Raw genomic sequence first — 22395 nt, 5'->3', positions numbered from 1 at the left:
GTGCTCTTCTGGGAGTGACTAGGGGGTGATGTATGCTGTGATGTCTGGGATAGGTGGTGGGTCCTGGGGTTGGGGAGGAAATGAAGTCTGTTTGGGTGCTGGTAGATGAAGTATTTTTCAAGAGCACAGATTTGGTGTCTGGCAGGGTTTCTTGGATGGGAGAGCAAGGTCTGGTTGGGGCATCTCCGGTGAATCGTGGGTTTGAAGGCTTACAGGTCTCTGGGCTGGCTGGAGATTAGAGGGTCTCTCTGGGGGTCTGATTGGGGAACTAACAAGCTCCTCACTTTCTATACCTGGCAGCAGGCAGGTTGGCTGGCCACACCACCACACTTACTGCTGCTGCTTCCCCACTAGGATCCAATAGAGGATGCAGCCAGAGGGGAGGCAGACATGTGGCCTGGTTAGATAAGGCTAAAGTTGGGCTCTATGGTGGGATTCTAGTGACCTGAATGGGGAGCGGCAACATCTCTGCTCACAGCTGAGCCAGATGTGTAACATTCAGGCTGAGATTGCAAGCAGGCATGACAAGGCTGTGGAATGTCTGAGCATCACCCTTCACTTACAGAGTTTGGATTCAGAGTTGGAGTGTATGTAGTCCCTGGCTATTCTCATGCTGAGAAAAGGGAAGCTGGTATGGGAGAGGGGGAAGCTGTCAGGGAGCACCTCAAGCTTGGTGGCTGCCATGTCTGTTTCATAAGCTTCGGTGTTTGCTGCTAGTAGTCAAACTGCACCTATGTACATAGTCTGCCTCAGCTGGACCTTTCCCATCCCTTAACTGTATTTTAGGGTGGGATGTACTAGTTCTATTGGGGGCGGGGGTAGGCTAGTTGAAACTAATCTCTTGTACATCTGGGTAATGGGTTCCATTAACTTCACTCACTTACGGTCCTCTTAAAAAAAAAAATGCTAAGGGGAGGGAAAGGATTCCTTGGAAGGATGGGGTTTTGGACTGATATCTGCAGGATTGGGGGTTAGGGCTGCACAGCGACAAGCCCTGGAAATGGGAGTAAGTTATTGGGAACGATATGACTTTGTGTTTCTCTGTCTCTGATACAAGCAGTGGGTAGCACTAAGTATGGGAAGGGGATTTTACAGCCATGCTACTTCAAGCTGTGATTTTGTCACATTTCACAAGTACAGTTGACCCCAGATTCCTGTTGGATGAGTGACCTCTCTTGAAAACTCATGGTTCTGCATGAAATAGTGTTGGTGATTTTGGGGGGACGCTTTTCCTCCCAAGTCAGTACTAAACTCACTGCAACAGTGTGGTACGAAGGAGTGTTGTGCTATTGGAGTTATTGTCTCTTTGCTTTGTCACCTTTCTAGCTTCTAGAGACTGATGAATGCCCTAGAAATTTCTGTTGTGAATTTGGGGGAAAATAGATATAGTCATGTCATAACACTCTTTCTATTCCACTAGTCCCGTAGGAGGCTGTTAAGCAGCCGCTACTAAAGTTAGACATTTTTTAAATAAGCATGTCCAGATAACTTGCATCCAAGAGTTTTATAAGAGTTGGTTGAGGAGCTCACTGGAGCATTAATGCTGATTTTTAAATAAGACTTGGAGAAGTTCCAGAAGACAAACAGAAAGTTAATGTTATGCCAATATTTCAAAAGGGTTAACAGAATGACTTGGCTAATTATAGGCCTGTCAGTCTGATATTGATCCTGGACAAGATAATGGAGCAGCAGCTATGGGGATCCTTTAAATAAAGAATTAGAGGGTAATATAATTAATACCAAATCAATGGATTTATGGAAAATAGGTCCTATCAAATTAGCTTGAGATGTTTTTGAGACTACAAGTTTGATAAATAAACAGTGTTGATCTAATATACTTTTAAACTTGATCAGATGGAGTGTTCAAAGTTTATTATATTGCATCCACACTGAGATATGCTATCAAGTTGCATGTAAGGCCTTGCAAGCTTCACAAGAACAACCCCCAAACCGATCTAAAACAGACAAGGTTTCACTGTGTTTAGGGAGTCTGTTCATATTAAAGGTCTGGAAAAAATCTGACAGAGTGCTACATTTCTTAAATGGCCCATTTTAATTAATTTTAAGCCCTAAATAAATCATTTTAGGGCTTGTCTACGCTTACAATGCTTCAGTGGTGTAGCTCCACCACTGTAGCACTTAGTGAAGACACTGTCTATGCCAACAGGAGAGCTTCGCCCATCGGCATAGGTACTCCACCTCACCGAGAGGCGGTAGCTATCTTGATGGGAGAAGCTCTCCCATAAACGTAGTGCTGTCTACACTGGAGTTAGGTTGGTATAACTACATTGCTTAGGGGTATGGATATTCCACACCCCTGAGAAACATAGTTTTAATGACCTAAGTTGGTAGTGTAGACCAAGCCTTAGTTGTAAACTCGTATAGAAAAGTAATTCTGTGCTCAGTATTAGTGCTGTCACTTTTGGGAGGTTACACTATATTTTTCACGCATAAGAGATTGGATCCCTACTTTAAGGGCACACCTTAAATATAGACTTGCTGCCAACACCTCCATAATAAATCTAGGGATGGGAAGGACAGGGTTAGGAGCAGTATCTCTGTAACTAGGAGGAATGGGATGAGATTTGCTTATGGTCAATTTAAACTGACTATTACTTAAGCTTCTTGACAGTGGGATCTATGGTGTTGGGCTGTGAAATAATTTCTTGGAGGAAAGGTTGGGAGTCCCTTCCTTTGGAACATTGGAAACCAGACTGGACACAGCTCTGGGAAATGTTCTTTGGTGGTTTGCATTGGATTGTACCTAATTTAGGTCTTTTACATCTGTAATTGCAGCGATTGAGTTGTCTGCCTAATAAATCCCATCTAGTAAGCTGCTTGCCTTCCCCAGAAAGTGTAGCTTGAGTTTTTTGTCCTTGTTCTTAGGTTCGCGACTGTGAGATATGACCAAGGAACTAAGAACATTAAAAACCAGTTCATGCATCTGACCAACTACAGTGTCAACAAGAAGAGTGGAGACTATGTCAGGTACTTAGAATTGCCAAAGAGATGAGAGGATGGGCTTTGGCTCTTGGAGGCTTAACCAAATTCACACCAGGATGGGGGAGCAAATTTGTATGACTGCATCTAAGTATGGCTTTCAAAGGTTACAGTGGTGATCCTGACGCACAGGCCAATTATGTGAGCCCTGCTTCCTTGGTTTGTTTTAGCTGTGATGACCCTGAAGTGGAGGATTATGGGAACAAGTGGAGTATGAGTGCGATGCTGAGGTACCTGAAACAAGAAGGGAGAGACACAACGAGTGAGTAGAGACCCCCCCCCCCTTGGTTCCTTCCTTGTGTCCACCAGCAAGAAATCCTAGGAAGAATCCTGCTAGGTTCCATCTCAGGGCAGAGGGCAGGATTGTTTCCTGTGATATATTCTCTAGGGCTATGGCCAGCCCTAGTTCTCAATGTTCCCAGTGGGGAGGACCCCAAACCTTCTCTTGCATGGTATATAGTTCAACAGACTGTCAGGGTGTTTCCTGATATTCTTCCTGTTTCCCTTTCTTAATGTCCTCCCGTTCCTCCTAGTTATACCTTCTGGTACCACCCTAAATGCTTCCCCTCCCTCCACGGCTCCCATGGTTTGTTCAGTCTGGTGAGTCATCAACCTCTTGAACCCTGCAATTTAGTGAACAAATGGCTGGTTACCTGTGTCATCTTGAATGACTCATGGATATGATATCACTTTTTCATGCCCCAGGTTTTTGAGTTTTGTTGTCCATCTGTGTGCTTAAGTTCTGTAGAACAGCTCTCTTCCATACCTTTACCAGGTCTGCTTTGATGCATCTGCACAGCAGAATCCAAGAAATTTTCTCTTAAGGGACAACTTGCCTGACAGTCCTTAGTAACACTATTTGGCAGCTGCCATGCCCATTCTATAAGTATTACCAAGCAACTTAGAGGATGGAGGAAGGGATTTGAATCAGGCTTCTAAGTGGAACTAAGCCTTTCCCAATTTTATGTGCATGGTTGTGCAGTCACTCATGCTCACTTGCACCAATTAATGTTCTCTCAGTTGCATACGTGATTAGATATTGATACAGATCATTAGAACATTGTTACACTTTATATTATCCAGTGTAAAGCGATAAACTCTCCTAAATAACCAACCACTGAGAGAAATTAGGAAGACATTCCAATTAATTGGTTATTCCATAATTGTCCAGTTAGGGGTTTCTTGCATCTTGCTCTGATGCTGGTGTCACAGACAGAATGCTGGGCTAAGAACGCCAGACTGATCTGGGACAGCAGTTTCTGTATTCTTATGCACATGCAGGAACACTTGTGTACACATGCCCACCCACTCATGTGCACACATTCATGCTTCCTCTTGTACAGATGCTCAAACTTTGCATACCTAGGCATACGCACACATGTATTCTGCCACGTATGGAAAATAGTAATTGCAGTACTTAATTAGACCAGAGGTTTTATCTAGTTCAGTGGCCAGTATCAAAAGGGAGCTGCCAACAAAGAAACTAACTCCCATTAATTTGGCTTGTGCCCTTGAGCATGAGAGTTTCTCTAACACTCTTGATTAGTTAATCCTTAAAACAGTGTGGGTGAGTGATCACTCATGCTAAATTGTGCTGTCATGCATGCTGTATGCTCCTGCTTAAGGTTGCTTGCATTTGCTCTTGCACTCCTCTGAGAATTCACTTGAGTGCTCCTGCCCTGGGGTATTCATGTATGCACTCATGATCTCTTGTTCCTCTGGATGTCCACATATGCTCTCATTTGATTGATGTTACCTATGGTGTCACCCATGCTCAGATTCACATGCAAACCCAGGAGAGCATTTGCACATGAGTGTAATCCCTGCTTCACATTCTGTTTTGTTTTTTTTCCCCCTCACAGCACTGATGGCCAATGTGGAGGACCTGATTATTAAGACCATTATTTCTGCTGAGTTGGCCATTGCCACAGCCTGTAAAACCTTTCTTCCACACCGTGGCAGCTGCTTTGGTAAGGCGCCCAGGCGTTGTCTTAACATATGGGGCTGTTGCAGGTTCCCTTTTCTCCTGGGTGTCTGTTACCTGCTGCTTCCAGCCCAGGAGTTGTGTGGAAAAGCTTGGACTCCATATTGGGCTAGCAACAGAGGGAAATTTGGGTTTGGCTCTGTGCAGACATCCCAGACTGCAGGATTGACCCCAGAGTCACTGTCACACATAGGGGGTCCTCTGATGGGAGGAGTGCTGGATTCTAAGATGAGCAGAATGGTTCAGAGGGAACCTGCAGGGTGTTGGGCATACTGGAGTTGCTGACCCATTTGTGGTCCTGGAAAGGGTGATGGGTTGAGCACACATTGCTGTGAGATTGATCCCTAGAAGGAAGGCTTGTTGCATATGAGTGTTGGTGATGCCTGCTGGGCTTGCTTTTGTGTGACTGTACCACATGGCGGCGGCAGAGCCTACCTCTGGCTGAGGCTGTATACAGAGCTATGTGTTGGCAATGGGAAGGGGAAGCTTGGAACAGTTCCAGAAAGTGGCGGCTGGTACCAGTGCATGCCTCCTACTGCTTTCCAATGGCAGCTCCTCAGCCTTCCCTGAGGCGGCCTCCTCCTGCTTCCAGCTGCTCTCTGCAAACACAGAAGGCAGGAGTCCCAAAGTAGAAGATTGCTGAACGCAGAATCAATCTTATGCTCAGTCAGGGCTTGCACTAAAGGCTTCTAGTAGTTTAGGCTGCCCTGTGTTCAGGGACCAAGGGGAATAGGCTGTCTGAGCACAGCCATGACAGGAAAATCCCTTCTGCTGTGGGATTCTTGAAGGTTGGCAGCACTACATACATCTCCATGAGTGTAATGTTAATGCTGTCCAGTTTGGGTCCTGGGAGCTGACAGGATAGAGTGAGGGATCCAGGGAGGAGGTATGCCTGGGCATGTATGGTATCAGGTGTCAGGCTACCTCTGAAAGCTGGCCAACTTGCAGGCAGGGCCAGCTCCAGGCACCAGCCCAGCAAGCAGGTGCTTGGGGTGGCCAACAGAGAGATGGCACGTCCGGCTCTTGGGCAGCAATTCGGCGGCGGGTCCCTCACTCCCTCTCGGAGCGAAGGACCAGCTGCCGAAGACTGAAGTGGTGGCTGTAAAGCTGATCGCGATGGCTGGGTTTGTTTTTTGCTGCTTGGGGTGGCAAAAACCCTGGAGCTGGCCCTGCTTGTAGGGCCTTTGCTTTTCTGTGTAGCTTTGATCTCTTCTTCAGAGTTACCGGAACTCTTGGAAATGATTGGAAACTTAGCAGTCAGATGGAATTGTTTTTAGTGAAGTAGCAGTTTAGCACCTACTCTAAAAATATCAACAGCCCAATAGAGAGCTGGCCATCTCCCCTGTGTTTCTCCCTCCTCCTCCTCCCCCTCTCAGCCCTTGTCTTAAGTTTACTCTGACCAGCTTGTGGAGAGGCTCTTATATTCCGTATGTCCACTGTGCTGGGTCTGGCTTTAAGGTTATCCCACTTCCTGCTGCCTCCCCAGGATGGGACTTAAATCACCCTCTTGGTTGCTTTCCTCCTCCTCCCCCCAGCCTCCCACAGGGCTGCCGTCCCACAAACCAACTTTCATTCCATTTGTTTGAGTATAAACATGAATTAAGAGCTTCCCAGGAAAGAGAGCTTAAGCAGGAGCCATGCTGCTTCCCAAGGGAGCCAGAGGCATTCCTGGAGTTCTGTACTTGCTGCAGCCTTCCCTCCCCCTCTCAGCCAAGTGGTTGGCCATGGTCCTGAGGACCCTGAGCTGTCCCTTGCCTTCCTCCATTGCCCAATCTTTATCCCAGTGCCCTGTTCTCACCCTTTGATGCCTTGCCCCTGCTGTTTCCGTTTACAGCAAGGACACTTGCCAGCTGGGGATGTTCAAGATGGCTGACTCTGCAGTCACAAATGTTAGTGAGAAAACTGAATGAGACATGAATGGCAGAAGGTGGAATCCCTTTGGAAGCCACTTTCTCTCTGTTCCTTCCTCTCTTTTGATAGCAAACAATGCAGCCTGGAAATGACACACTGGGAAGGATTGGCCATCTAAAAGACTGGGTCAGTCAGGCTTGTCTATTTGATCTTTGTAGCTTACTGGAGTTTCTCCTTGATCGCTCTAGTCAGGCCATACTACAGAACCTTGTTCTGTCCTCTGTTGGGATGGGGTAGAGGCTGGCCTACCCTGTGCTCCTGGCCCAGTCTTCCATGGTGCTGGAGATAAGTCTTCCCCCATGCCATCCTGGTTCTCACATTTGCTCATTCAGTAGGTTAGACACACTCTCCTCTTCTCTTCTACCTGGTTGGGAGAATGTTGGCAATGAATGTGGCAGTAGCTGGCCAGCCTGCCAAGTCCTAACAGCAACCAGTCCTACCGATCTTCTGCCTACTCATGAGTAGTTTCACTGGCAGGTGTGCAGTTCAGCATAGAAGAACATTGTAAGGGGCTGTATAAATTTTATTGCAGCCATATTTGTGTGGGGAGGTGGGAGAGCACAAAGCTGTGAGAACTTGTTGCTTTGATCCGTGCAGCTGCCAGTTGATGCTCCTGCTGGCTGTAGCTTGTGGTTTCTAAATGGCTCTTAATTCCTCATTAAAATTAGACTGCAAGTGAAATTCTTAACTTGTGACTCTCAGGCAGACTGAGCTGTGGGGCTCAGAACTGATAAAGCTGCCTGAACTGGTTCACCAGCTAATCTATGAAGCCTGAGCCCATGTCATTGGCTGCCCCAGATTGTTCCCTAAGACTTCTGTAATGGAATTGGTCTGGCTTTAGAAACATGCTTACAAGAGGAATCTCGTCTTCTGGGGCATTTGCACCTTCTGACTGCACCGACTCTAGAAAGACCCACACAAGGTAGCAAGCTTGGTTTCCTTCTGAAGCCCTTTCCCTGGTGGTGAGGACTCCTCTGCCTAATCAAGTTCTCAGTTTTCTAGCCCCTTCATCCTGGAGGATCCCAAAACACTACACAAACAATTGCTTTCCCTAACACTAAAATGCATCCCTGTCTGGGATGGGATGTGACAGCTGTTCAACAGTGCACAGCAGTGCTCCAAAACTTTAAGGCAGGAAGTGAAGAAAAAAATGTTATTTCCAATCAAAATTGCAGCGGGAATTTAGGGGCAGAAGTAATTACTTGAGTTAGAATTTGGCCAGAATCCCAGGACTAACTGAACTACAGTTAAAAGAATCACAGGATCCTTAATGACCACAAATGGTCAGGCCCTTGATTTTTGTCTCATTCCAAAGTCAGCATTTCTAAGTGTAAATATAGTGACCCCTGTCATCCCACTGGGGCACTGCTTTGATTTTTGAACCAGCAGGGAGAATGCCACCTACTTAAATCACCAGCACCACTTTCTGAAGCACCCTGAGTTTTTTCTGTGTGTGGGGGGTCTCTCATTGAAGCAATGACCTGGTTTGACCCTACATAGCTTGAGAAATGTGACTGAATCACAGGCCTAGGTGGTCTGGCTGCAGACATTATATATACATTCTCACTAAGCATTCATTTGGCAGGCAGTCTGGAAAATGCCAGTATTCTAAGGTCAAAGCAATACAGTCTCTGCATTCAGGGAGAAGATCATAGAATATTAGGGTTGGAAGAGACCTCAGGAGGTCATCTAGTCCAATCCCTTGCTTAAAGCAGGACCAACACCAACTAAATCATCCCAGCCAGGGCTTTGTCAAGCCAGGCCTTAAAAACCTCTAAGGATGGAGATTCCACCACCTCTCTAGGTAACCCATTCCAGTGCTTCAGGACCCTCCTAGTGCAAGTGTTTCCTAATATCCAACCTAGACCTCCCCCACTGCAACTTGAGACCATTGCTTCTTATTTTGTCATCTGCCACCACTGAACAGCCTAGCTCCATCCTCTTTGGAACCCCCCTTCAGGTAGTTGAAGGCTGCTATCAAATCCCCCCTCACTCTTCTCTTCTGCAGACTAAACTCCAGTTCCCTCAGCCTCTCCTCATAAGTCATGTGCCCCAGCTCCCTAATCATTTTCATTGCCTTCCGCTGGACTCTCTCCAGTTTATCCACATCCCTTCTGTAGTGGTGGGACCAAGACTGAACGCAATACTCCAGGTGTGGCCTCATCAGTGCCGAATAGAGGGGAATAATCACTTCCCTCGATCTGCTGGCAATGCTCCTACTAATACAGCCCAATATGCCGTTGGCCTTCTTGCACAAGGGCACACTGCTGATTTATAGCCAGCTTCTTGTCCACTGTAACCCCAGGTCCTTTTCTGCAGAACTGCTACTTAGCCAGTCGGTCCCCAGCCTGTAGCAGTGCATGGGATTCTTGTGGAGAGGCTCTCATACTCCGTATGTCTGCTGTGCAGGAAGGAATGTCCTGCTCATTGGAGGTAATAGTGGAAATGGACACACCCTCCCTTCCCCATTCCCAAAAGGCAGAGGAGCAAGGTCACATGGAAGCAGATGCAGTCTGGAGATAAGGGGTGAAGGTGTTAATTTGCTCCAAACAGAGAATCTAACAAGTGGACCTGTGTGTTATGCAGGCTCTGGGAAAGCTGCAGGATACAGGCTCTGACAGCAACAGGTGAACTTTGAGGGAGGATGGGATAGTACTTTGGGTAGGCTTTTGCAGAGGTGATTCAGTATGAGGAGGCAGTGGCTTTGGAGTGCCTGGGTTCAAGCCAATTAAAGGCTTCATTGTTTGTTTTTGCCTCCTGGAGTCTGGGCTTCTGGGTGGGCTAAGAAAGGCCACTTTGAAGCAAATGTCAATCTTTCCCCAGGGTGGTTGGTGGGGGATGGTGTGAAGGCCGCAAGGCTCCATTGCTACAACCCTTCTCTGCACTCATTGAAACAGCCTGAAGAAGAGGCAATATAATGGGTCCCCGCTCACTATTGGCAGAGCTCAGTCCAGCCGCTAGGATGTTGCATTTTTTCCACCCTCAAAGGGGAAGACCAGAATACTCAGGATATTACTTGATCTTGGCAGGAAAATGATATGGTGTCTTAAGCAAGAACAGCTTTGAGAGTGTGTCCTAGGGCTGAATTGCTCAGAACAGTGCTGCTAGCAGGCTTTCATGGGACTGTCAAGGTGTGGTATAGTAGAAACAGACACTCATGCGTGCTCTGTGATGCCACTCTAGAGCCATGCACTACTGGTTAGCTCTACTGAGACTTAATCTTATCATGAGCTCTCAGTGGATATTGCAGTTCTCTTGTCCACTGTTGAGTATTACCACTCCCCGGCTAGTAGTGTAGATTCTGCTAGACATAATGGGTTTTCTTGCTTGTGAGAATTTGTCACAGATTCTCCTGGAATTTACTCCTGTTTGTTTCATACTTGAACCTGGAGAATTCTGGGTGGCTGAATGGTCCTCTTTCCATCCCACTATGACTAACTGGCATGAATACAGGCTTTTGAAGTGGAACCTAGTGGACCAGTCCCAGGTTTGTATGGAAGTGCAGGAGCTCCTGTGCCTCTCCCACAGACAACTTCATTCTTTTGTAGCAACTAGTGCTTCTCTCAATTATATTTTGGATGTAATACAGGACAGCGGTGCATGTCCTTTGAAGTCTCCTGGCCATTTTTCATCCTTTGCCATCCAGTGACTTTCCAGGGATGCTATATGGAGATGGGGAAATTTTCTCTTTACACAGAACTTAAGAACAACCGTTTCTTGGAAGAAAGGATATGTCACTTTCTAATAGTGGGTATGTAGAACTAATGTGATGTAATGAGACACAATCTTTCCCCTAATCCAGGGATCCCCAAACTTTTCAGTGTTATACCCCCCTTACCCCTGGCTGCACCCCCCTCCCCCACCAGGAGCCAGGGCTGTGCCACAGCTCCCAGTGGGGAGGGTGGCAGGGATGCGGGCAGGGGTAAGGGGGCCACAGCTGGGGGCAGGTCTTGGGTCAGGAATGGGCTCTCAGCCTGTGGGGTGGGGGCAAGTCTGGAGGCAGGGCCAGGGCTGAGTGGAACTGGGTGTCACTGGCCTAGACCTCCTGTGCCCCCACAAGCGTTCCCCTGTGCCCCCCCAGTTTGGGGACCACTGCCCTGAGCACCGGATCACACCACCCATGAGCTTATTGCTGATAAATTGTTCTTCCATGGTCTTCCAGACAGGAATCCTGTCTGGTACTGCAGAACTAGTGTATGTTCACCTTGCCCCCTAGAATACTCTCTCCATCACCGCTCTGTATACGTGATGAGTAAACTGTAGGTGGTGTAGCCTCTCTTTCTCAGCTCAAATGCAGGCAGAGTTCACTCTAATCAAAATCCTTTGCATTAATCCATTTAATTTGTAAATTCAGACACAACACTAACCTGGAATTCTGCTGCTCTTCCTTGATCTCCAGACACCAAAGGCTTCCTGGAGATTTTTTTTTTCAATGTCGCAATGAAGTTTACAAACCTCTCTGTGTTGGCTTGTGTCAATATCCAGGCAGATGGTACCTCTAATATGAGATGGTGTTAGGCTATATTTTGAGCCCTTTACCTTAACTTTTTCACAAGTAATCTCCAGCCTCTTATAGCCTGCCAGCCCTACCTCTGGACTGGATCTTCTGGCTGGATGTGCAAGAACTGTCTCTGTATCAGTTATTTATACTTTAGTAGCACAGAGGCGCTCGAGTCATGGAGCAGGTCCCTATTGTGGTAGATGCTGTACACCAGGGTTTGCCATTGGGGCCTGCGGGAAGTGGCGTGGGCTGAGGGATGTGCTGGCCACCCCTTCCTGCAGCCTCCATTGGCCTGGAATGGCAAACCACAGCCAGTGGGAGCTGCGATTGGTCGCACCTGTGGACACTGCAGGTAAACAAACCGGCCCGGCCCACCAGCAGATTCCCCTGATGGGCCCTGTGCCAAAGGTTGCTGATCCCTGTTGTACACAAACAGAACAAAAGGGCAACCTCAGCACTAAGGAATTTGTAGTCTAGTCTAAGACGAGACAACAGATGGATACAGACAGACAAGGGAGTGCAAGGAAACAATATTGGTCAGCATGAGTGACTAGTCTTAGCATACCAGCAGCCTAACAGTTTGTCATGTTGTCTCTCAAGTGGCTCCTGACCATGAGTTCCTATCACAGTGAAGACTGTCAGAAGCAGGGTAGATACCCTGACCCAGTGGTGTGTTCTATAATTAGATTTCACCAAACCAGTACCAAATGTGAACTCTTGGATCACTCTAACAGCCTTACCATGGAGTCATAGACAATACCTTTACACTCTCAACTCTCTCTCTCTCTCCACCCAGACAAACTGAACTTACTTATAAATGGTCCCTTATACCAAAAATCACAAATAATCCAGGTTACTTGCAGCCCCAGAGACCAGTCACTCACCCAGGTCGAGTTGCATTCGAGACCTCATACCTAAGATGACAGTGGTAGCCAGTTCTATAGTAAACTAACTATAGATTTATTAGCTAAGAAAGGGAAATAAGTTATTGAGAGATTAGAATATATGTACAGGTTGACACGTCTGTAATTCAAAAATGGTGGCAAATGTAATAAATGGCCTGTTTTCCAAAAGTCTTTTCAGGGTACCCAGATTGTCTGGGGGGGATCTTTGCTTTGCATTTGGTACCCTGCCCTGTAAGAGTCCAAACAATCCAGAGATGCAGGATCTTTACCTGAATCTATACTTACAGCTTCTTGTAGAAAACAAGCTGATAGTCACCACCCACAGGGGTTCTTCCTTTGACTGGAGATAGAGAGGAGTACATTTAGAGTCTTTGATATCTGATCATCACCCACAATGACCACTTGCCTTCATATGTGCAGGAATTAGTACTTTCCTGTTAAAATTCTTCACTTTCTTTATGCAAGGTTTCTTTCTCATTTGATGGGTTATTTATTTAGGGGTATATATAATGTAAATGTTTATTACATTATAACAGGCTACAGATAAATTAAAATAATGTATTTAATATCCTATTAGTTTTCATGAAGTTTATACACTAAATACATTATCATACAATTAACAACCACTTTAATCTATATTAATACACAAGTGAAATGGCCTTGGGTTTTGGCATGAGCTGGTACCTAGTCTGCCAGCATGTCACTGCAGCTTTTTGTATGCTTTATGGTAGAGGAGAGTTTTAAGAAGAGAGCTGAAGGAGAATGAATTAATTATGCTCTTATCGTGATTTAGACTGGTGACTTTTAACCTTTCCAGACTACTGTACTGCTCTCGAGTCTGATTTGTATCATGTACCCCCATGTTTCACCTCACTTCAAAATGAGTTGCTTACAAAATCCAACATAAAAATACAAGTGTTACAGCAGCATGCTATTACTGAAAAATTGCTTACTCTCATTTTTACCTATAATTATAAAATCAATCAATTGATGTGTGTATTTTATATATATATATATATATATAATACTTACATTTCACTGTATAGTATATGGAGCAGTATTGACAAGTCCTAGTCTGAATGAAATTTTAGTTTATACTGACTTTGCTAGTGCTTTTTATGTAGCCTGTTGTAAAAATAGGCAAATATCTAGATGAGTTGTTGTTTTACCCCCAGGGCTACATGTACTCCTGCTTGAGAGCCACTGATTTAGAACACTTCCTTCTCCAAGCAGAAATAAGAGCTCTCCTTTCATAGCAGGAAGAAATTAGCACTATGGTCTGCGCACTAACTTAATTATTTTTGGAAAACTCTGCCCTAGCTGGAAGCCAAGGATACTCTTGATGAACTAATATTCCTATACCACCTCTAAGAAGCTGTAGGGATGAAAGGCCCTGAACTGACTCCTATCTTTCTCAGATGCAACCCTGGATGGTTGTCTTGAGCAACTGTCCCTCAACTTCCAAAGTCCTCACCTGTAGAGTCTCCTAAAGCTCAGTGTTCTCCTTTATGTTATTCAACATATATATGAGCCATTGCGGGAGCTGGTGAGACACCATGGACTGGAGTGCCAAAATATGCAGATAGCACTCAGCTCTACTTTTTACGTACAATGCAAACTACCCTCTCAGAGCACTTGCAGGCCCTACCTGAAATTGACACCTGGATGAGAGCAGCTGGCTAATGCTGAGCCCAAGCAAGATTAAGGTGATGCCGATAGGAATTGGGAAATGCTTTTGAAGACTATGTCTGATATCCTCCTTTATCTGCTCTTGGAGGCCTAAATAGCCATTATGAAAGGGAAAAATGCCCACTTATATCTGCAAGCTGCCACAATATTATTGCAGCGCGTGTGTGTGTCCGTCCCTCTCTCTGTGCCTGATTTATTACAATTAATTTTCTAGGAATAAATCCTTCCTGCTGAAAAGCTTCACCTAGTATAAAATGCAGCAGCTTGCCTTTGTTATTATGCACCATCACCCTGCTGCTCTTCTCCCTGCTTTGGCTCTGGCTCCTGAGTGAATACATAGACTGGTTGAGTCCCTGTCCTGATATTTAGAGCCTTCTATAAGATTGGTCCTAGCTGCCTGAAAGATCACCTCTCCTGCAACTGTAACCTTCCACAATGACTGTGTTCCACTGAATCAATTAAATTTAAGTAATAAGTGTCTTGTGAGTGCACTTTCATAGGAACTGGATCTAGTCTGAAATCCCTTCAAGAGAGAAGGATGACTTTGGACCTCACACAACTCTAGGGGCGGCTTCAGGCACCAGCACGCCAAGTGCATGCCTGGGGCGGCAAGCCACAGGGGGTGCTCTGCTGGTCGCCGCGAGGGCGGCAGGCAGGTTGCCTTCGGTGGCATGCCTGCAGAGGGTCCACTGGTTCCGCGGCTTTGGTGGACCTCCCGCAGGCGTGCCACCGAATCCGCGGGACCAGGGACCTCTCGCAGGCAAGCCGCCGAAAGCAGCCTGCCTGCCATGCTTGGGGTGGCAAAATACCTAGAACCGCCCCTGCACAACGCAGAACTAAATCTAAAACTTTGCTTTGGTGTGGCTTTCCCGCATAGTTACACCTCTTGTTATCTAAAAAGCTAACTCACTCCTACATACGAGGAGTGTGATATTGTTTGTTTTTAATTCTGAGGCTCACCTGGCTGTTAGGGAGATTAGTGCTGTAGCAAAACCTGGATAGGTAGATGTACCCTCTTTCTCATGCGGCAGGATGCTGAGAATTAGAGTGGTGGAGGCAGCAGTTAGCCAGCTCTGAACTTCCTTTGGGATGAAAAGAAATGTAGATGTCCTCTTCAAAGTAGCTTAGCCATGTTGAACACTAAGCCCCATCTTCCTTATGGGGACTGCAGAGCTGAGTTATACCTCTGTGCACTCTGGGGAGCTGTGGCTAGACTTGAGGGCTACCTCACACCTTCCAGGAGACTGCATGAGGATGGAAAAGAGTTTGGCTGGTAAAAAATGAGAAGTGTTGCTTTGCTATTAGTTATGCAGGAAAGCTTCCTTTTCCCCTGTAAGGGAGGGAGATAACCCTGAGCCTTCTGGTGGGGTGGATTTGGGAGCCTTGGTTGCAGTGATCCTTTTGCTGAGTGAGAGCTCATGTTCTAAGTATTGGCATCAGATGCTGCCTTCTGATATCTTGCTTGAGCCTTTGAAATTGTATGAGGATGAATTTTTTTTTGTGGTTCACAGTAGCTGAAGAAGGGGAGTAGGCTAAGGATCTGAGGAGCTGTGGAAACCTGATTGCCCATCTGCCAGCTCCCCATATTTCCTCAACATTGGGATGCAAGATGGGCCGTCAGACCTGATGCTGCCCTTGCCATAACTAAGGGGAAATCCTAGCATACAGTCATCTTTCAATCAGTTTGCTCTCTCTGATCCCTCTATAACAGAGAGTGACAGCCAGGCATCCTGGCTGCAGCTGCAGAGGAGACACCTTTGCTCTCTGGTGTTCTCACAGGGGCTTCCCCTCTTCATGCTGCTTACATGTGAGTTCAGTACCTTTGCCTGCAGAAGAAGATAAGATGGGGTGAGAGTGAGGCATTTTTCAGTGTGAAATCGTCCTGGTTCATTCTCCAAAGTGGGACATACCCTAGAAGTGTTTCATTAGCCTATGTGGGATGCTGGATTTTTTTTTACCTAGGATTTGTGTGTAGTAGTTCCCAGTCAGAGTCAGGATGCCCATGGTGCTGAGTATCTCCGTTCTAACTGAGCTCCACCTGTTGGACTTCTCACCAAACTGCTGTGAGGGGATCCAAACACCAAGTCCCCATATGCCTTAAACCAGGGGTTCTCAACCTTTTTCTTTCTGAGGCTCCTCCCCCCAACATACTATAAAAACTCCAGGGGCCAGCAGAGGGGCCTCTGGGTTCCTGGCTTCAGCCACGGGGGTGGTGAGGGCGGCTTGAAGCTTTAGCCATGCAGGGCTCAGGGCTTCCAGACTTCAGCCACCAGGCAGAAGAGAGCTGGGGCTTTAGGTGTGCATGGGGGTGGTTCTGCCCTGCAGGGGCATCAGGGATTTAGACCCATAGCTCTGGTCCTGGCTTCAGCCCTGTGGGGGTGCTGGGGCTGGGGCTTCAATCCTATGCCTCCGTTCCTGGCTTCACCCCCCACCCCCGTAGGGGACATCTAGGCTCAAAGCTCCCCATGCCTCTGCTCCAGTTTCAGCTCCACGGTGTGCTGGGCATTGGGGGCCCCACACTTCACCTTTAGGGCCCCGTGGCCCCCTGCAACGAGCTCGTGGCTTCACGGGGTCGGAGGGGGGGCAACAGATCCCTCGTTGACAACTGCTGCTTTAAGCATCAAGAGTCTGAATGGAGTCCAGACCCTGCCTGTAACTGGGATCTCTAGGCACATTCATGGAGTGTGGGTCATCTGCCTAGTACTTCCCCTGACAGCTGAGACTTCTTGGTCCAGCTGTCCAGCCCCTGGGACTAGTGCTAACCCCACCCCCCCAGATGTCCCCAGATCTTAAATTCCAGCTCTGAGAATGGTCTAGATTTACAATTTACCTTTTCCGGGGCATGTGATAGATGTAGCATATAACACACAGATGTGACACTGGATTTTAAAACACCATTGCTCTTTATATAGAGAGAGAGGCCAAGAGTGTATAGATCATTTAGAAAACAACAAACCCCTGCTCACAATGCCCCCCCATTTTAGCTCACTCTTCTCTTGCAGAACTGTGTTAGAAGCATTTGTGGTAGAAGCATCCAGTGTATGCCCTGTAAAAGTAAAAGGGATCAATCTTGGTCCCGTTTGGCACATGTACCCCATCCTCTCTATAAGTGTAAGAGCAGCATATAAATTAGCAACAACAATGTACAAAAACACGTAAGACATGGTTCCTGCCCCAGAGAACTTAGTATGTCAATAGATAAGACAAAGGGTGGGGAAAGGAATGTTATACAAGCAGAATGATTGGGGTGCTGACTAGCAAGTGTCTTCTTAGTTTCACTTATATATAGGAGTGGAGGAAAGGAGGGATGGGACATTGAGCGGGTGGGGGGAAAGGATGGGAAAAGGGGGAAAAAAGAGTGGGAGAGAATGATGGAGAGAGGCATATGGAAGGTGAAGTTGGTAGCTAAGGTAGGAGAAGCCAGGGGGCTCTGCACACTGCCCCTGCCCCAAGCACCACCCCCGCAGTTCCTATTGGTCGTCAGCTGTAGCCAGTGGGAGCTGCAGGGGCAGCACCTGCAGATGGGGCAGCATGTAGAGCTGCCTGGCCATGCCTCCGTGTAGGAGCCGGAAGGAGGACATGCTGCTGCTTCCAGGAGCTGCTTGAGGTAAGCGCCACCCAGAGCCTGCACCCCAGACCCCCTGCAGTGCCCCAACCCCCCGTGCCCCAACCCCCCCCGCCCCAGCCCTGATTCCCCTCCTGCTCTCTGAACCCCTCAGTCCCACCCTCCTGCACCCCAGAGCCCGCACCCACGGCCAGAACCCTCACACGTGCACCCCAACCCCCTGCCCCAGCCCGGAGCCCCCTCCTGGACCCTGAACTCATTTCTGGCCCTATCCCAGAACCCGCACCCCCAGCCAGAGTCCTCACCCGCTCCCGCACCCCAGCCTCCATTTTCATCAGCATTCATGGCCTGCCATACAATTTCCATACTCAGATGTGGCCCTTGGGCCAAAAAGTTTGGCCGCCCCTGGCTTAGGGGGTGGGAGGTTGCAGACCAGCAGTTGCTATTGACCCACTCACCTTTTCCATCTAGCTGCTTGGCTGTCCCTCAGGTTTTGTACACTAGAAACTATCTTTTGGAAGAATGTGCTTAGCTTATCCATGAGATTTTTTTTTCTCGTTCAAAACCCTTAAATGTTCACACTCATAAACTCCTCCTCCTTCCCTCTCCCCTGCCAGAGCCTTCTCAGCCTGGGAAACAAGAAACCTCGATGCAGATCAGCCTCACTTTCTTGGGCTGGACCAACTGATTAGTTCTGTGCTGTTTTGCTTCCCGCTCAGTGTCTGGCTACAGGGCCCAGAAAAACATGCAGGCAACATTCACAAATTGTGCTGCCATTTCCTTCTCCTCCAAGTCCCCCCAGTAGCTCATTAACTTACTATCGCAAGCTACATGAGCTCTTGAACAGCTGCCTGCAAAAGAGGATCTTGTCAAACAGTCCAGCTCACCAGAGCCCGCATGAATGTCAAGCAGGTGACAAAATGCTGGGGCCAGAATTCGAGGTGAGCAGCATGGCACAGTAATTCTATTGCTCTTGTTCCGTTAGGGAACTGATCAATTAAATGAAAATCCTTTCCCTGTGCCAATCCCATGTTCTGCAATATTTAAAAAGAATGTGCATAAGTTGCGCTGATGTTAACTGTCTCCAACACTTAGTACTGTGCCAAGAAATTGCTTTGGTGCCAACTTACTTACAGTCATATTTGTTGTAGCATCTTTCTTGTAAGTTGTGTCCCAAAATGAGAGAATGTGCTGTATAGAAGGAAATAAAATCAGTCCTGGAATGGGAAGCTGGCTTCAGTCTGACCAATTAAAGAGGAGTGCATCTAGCACATGTAATACATTCTGAGTGAGAGAGCATTTGGTGAGAGGCTTTTTTTTTTAACAGTGATTTGCAACATGGTGGAGCATCAGTAAAGTGAAGTTACTGGGAGGCTGTCAAAGTGGCAGGAGCTGCAGAGAAGAAGGATCTTGCACCCACCTGGGGATTATGTGGGAGTACAAAGGGAAAGCTAGTGCTAGATGAGTAGATGGAGAGATTGTGATGGTAAAAAGAATGGAGGTCCATGTGGCAGACTAGGGAAGACAGGAAAGCTTTTAAAAGCAAAGAGGGTGAATTTTTGTTTTAAATAGGATCCTGGAAATAAAGTGGAGTTAGTGAAAGTGTTGGAAGATGGGATGATTTGGTTGCGTTGCTTTATGCCTCTGTGTGTGAAAATGTAGGTAGCATAATTCTGCACATGCTAGGGTCTGGACAGCTAGGTCTTGGGGAGGAAAGTGTTTCTAATTCTTCCTCTTTCTTCTTCTCTCTTCTACCTTTGTTTGCTGTTCCTGCCTGTGCCTCTCCCTTTCTCATCCTTCTTTCTCCAGGTTTTCCTGGGGCTAGTTTTCTGGACTCCCCCAGAGCTGGTAGTGTCTTTAGCCCCCATTCTAGGGAAGCCAGACTCCCATCTGAGAGGGTATCTGAGCTAGAGGGACCGGTAAGCCTCAGATGAGTCAGCTGGCAGGAGTGCCCCAACAGAGGCTCAAATTGGGCATTTTCTGGGCTCTCTGGGCAATTACAGTGACACCATTTGTGTTTTCAGAGCTGTATGGTTTTGATGTCCTTATTGATGCTACTCTCAAGCCCTGGCTACTGGAGGTGAACTTATCCCCATCCCTGGCCTGGTAAGTGATTCCCAGCTTCAAGAAATGGAAGGGCTGGGACCTCAGTAAAGATGGTGGAATCTCTGGCCACACCAAGTGCATGCCCTGGGCAGGCATGGCTGAATGAAATCCTTGGTATATTGTTCCATTATTTATGGGCTTACAGAGTGGATCTTCTTTGCTGTTCCTTTTCATAGTGACCTGGGTGCATCAGGAATTCTGAAGGAGTCCAACTGGGGTTCTATTTGCTTTCTAACTATTTCTTTGTTACTATGGCTAATATCTCCTAACCTAGGGTCGTATTTGACTACTCATTTTTCTTCTCCTCTCACACAAGTTGTTTCCAAATCCACAATGCATCAGAGATTTGTCCCTTCCTCCCTGTCCACACAGCTATAAACTGTTGTCCATACAGTTTGTCTGTTACTGGAACATCCTCCTTTCTAGCCTCCCCAATACCCATTTTGCCCATGTCTTAAGTCCATTCAGATTGTGGCCACTGAAATTATTTTTCTGATCCAATGTTCCATACATACATGCCTGCATACCTGACCTAGTATTATTGCATTCTCTCCTCTTTCCTTCTACTTTGCCACTGATGCCAGCCTCTGTACGCCATTCATCTTCCACAGAGCATAGTGTCCTTATGGTCCTACAATAAAGAACTCTTGGCTGCCAGGGCCTCAGGGGCTTAGCCTGTTTTTCAGTCCAGATGACTTTCAGTTTAGCTCTGTACATACATGTTTTGCATTTCCCCTTCTATCTGACCCCTGTATCTGTCTGACCCCTTCAGGGTCCATCTACTTTCTCTGATCATTTGTTCACTGCTTCTTAGCATCCATTGATCTGTCATTTTATATGGATGGGTGGTTATTGTTTAACATTTGTATTGCAATTACACCCATTCTGCTATGTATTGTAGAGATATATGGAAACCCAGTCTCTTCCCAAGAAGAGCCAACAGCCCTCCCCAAATGATGCCCAAAGGGAATGTGGGAACGGATTATAATTGAATAGATACAGTGTTTAGAGGCAGACATAATTCATCCACTATTTTTGTGATACAAAGATAATCAACTAGACTTTCCCCATATCTTCCATTCGGTTTGTGCTCTCTGAGAACTGATCCACTGGGAATATGATGAAAGGGAATCTGTGTTGGGCATTGATGCTTTCCATGAACTGCCAAATAACTAACTCCTCCTGTCTCTTGTTGCATATGGGGACAGTGATGCTCCTTTGGACTTGAAGATCAAAGCTAGCATGATTTCGGACATGTTTACCCTTGTAGGTGAGTGCAATAGAAACTTCAACATGACTCTTTACTGCATGTTAAGGTGCAATTTTGTGTGGTGTATTGTATTAGGCTTGGGTAGATGTGTCAGGTTTTGAGGTTTGTGTATATATTATAATGGATGGGGGTGTTTGAGTTAAGAAGAGTGGGTGCATTGAGTTATGGGGACGGTGTGTGTCTTGAGTTGCATGGATGGAATTGTAGGTGGGTGGATATGGTGTATTGGATAGTTATACTATGTTGAGGGTGTGTGGGTAAGTGTTCTGGCTTGTCAGATATATTTGGATAGGGGGTGAGTTAGTGTGTTGGATTGTAGAACAAGATGGTGTGTGGAGGTGTGTTGTGAGGAGTGTTCTGTGGTGGGTCAGGGTGTAATAAGTTGTGGGAATGGTGGTGAATGTATTAGATGCGAAGGGTATCAAAAGAGATGCTACCCAGTGGACTGCTGTTGTGCAGGCTGAGCAATTCCTTCTTTTAAATGTGTTGAAAACTCTTGTTTGGTTTGTAAAGCTGTCTGTTTCCTTGACTCCCCAAAATGTGTGACTGCATTTTACAGCCTACTCAAGGGAGTTAAAGAGAAATGAAAAAATGTTTTTGTAGGGTTGAATGCTCCAAAGTGAAGGCAGTGTTAGTAAGTTGTGATTAGGCTGTACAAATGTGGAGTTGTGGGTGTGAAGATCTGCATAATTGTAATGTGTAGAAGTGTTTAGCTAGCAGAGTACCCTGCAACTAATATTTTACATTACTTGTTGAGAGGTGTTGGTTCGATTTTTGGTGTCTTACTTTTTGGGCCCGAAAAGAGGTAGAAAAATGCTACCCACACAGCATGCTTAGCCACTGAATGGAAGAGGGCACTCCTCTGTGTTCTTTAGCAACTCTTCTTATTAAATGCTGGCTTTTCAAGGGCATGCTTTCTGGTTCTAAGGCAGAAATATTATGCAATGAGGGGGGAGGGATGGGGGAGGACTCGAGAGTTAAATAAACCAAGGCATACTGAGGGGAAAAAAACTTTTGGGACCTTGTTCAGGGAAACACGCACCTGGGTTCATGGTTGATAAAACTGTTGGTAGGAATGCTAGGTTGTGTTTCAGGAGCTGCCCAACTCTCCCAGAAATTAAAGGTGGTTTATGGAATAGTGTCCCTGTAGGTGCTCCACTTCAGGTGTGCATGCATCCCACACACCTTCAACTGGAGATTTTCATTACCAGTGTTTGTTCGACCCGTGCATGTGCCCTACACACCCTCATGCTCCAAACCAATGCTATGTAGGACTTCATGGATGAACTGCCCTCAGTTTCTCCTCAATTGTCACAGCCTGAGATGGAGCTTTAGCATATCCGCCTTGAATGGGCTTCAACTAAAAGTTTGTTTTTCCTCCTAGTAGTGAATTTAGTTTTTAGATAGTTTGATAGTTTAGTAGTTGAGAGGATTAGTTTTGTTCCTGTCTCCTGAGGTGGATCT

At 46.6% G+C, this 22395-nt stretch overlaps 1 protein-coding gene across 16 annotated transcripts in view; it reads left to right on the top strand.

The window, feature by feature from the left end:
• TTLL5 (tubulin tyrosine ligase like 5) overlaps window positions 1-22395 on the top strand; it is a 235835-nt gene that overhangs the window by 40438 nt on the left and 173002 nt on the right. For all 16 annotated transcript variants that reach the window (XR_005597950.1, XR_005597951.1, XR_005597952.1 and 13 more), the window contains 5 exons: window positions 2887-2988; window positions 3171-3262; window positions 4863-4970; window positions 19580-19661; window positions 20870-20931. Coding sequence is in view for 12 of the 16 variants with exons in the window: in XM_039536715.1 (XP_039392649.1) it covers window positions 2887-2988; window positions 3171-3262; window positions 4863-4970; window positions 19580-19661; window positions 20870-20931 (446 nt within the window). In the remaining 4 variants the exon portion in view is untranslated. The remainder of the gene's footprint in view (window positions 1-2886; window positions 2989-3170; window positions 3263-4862; window positions 4971-19579; window positions 19662-20869; window positions 20932-22395) is intronic.

The sequence above is a fragment of the Mauremys reevesii genome, linkage group 4, assembly GCF_016161935.1.
Source record: "Mauremys reevesii isolate NIE-2019 linkage group 4, ASM1616193v1, whole genome shotgun sequence".
NCBI lineage: Eukaryota > Metazoa > Chordata > Testudines > Geoemydidae > Mauremys > Mauremys reevesii.
Note: the sequence above shows the minus strand (reverse complement) of the source record. Positions and strands in the feature narration are given on the sequence as shown.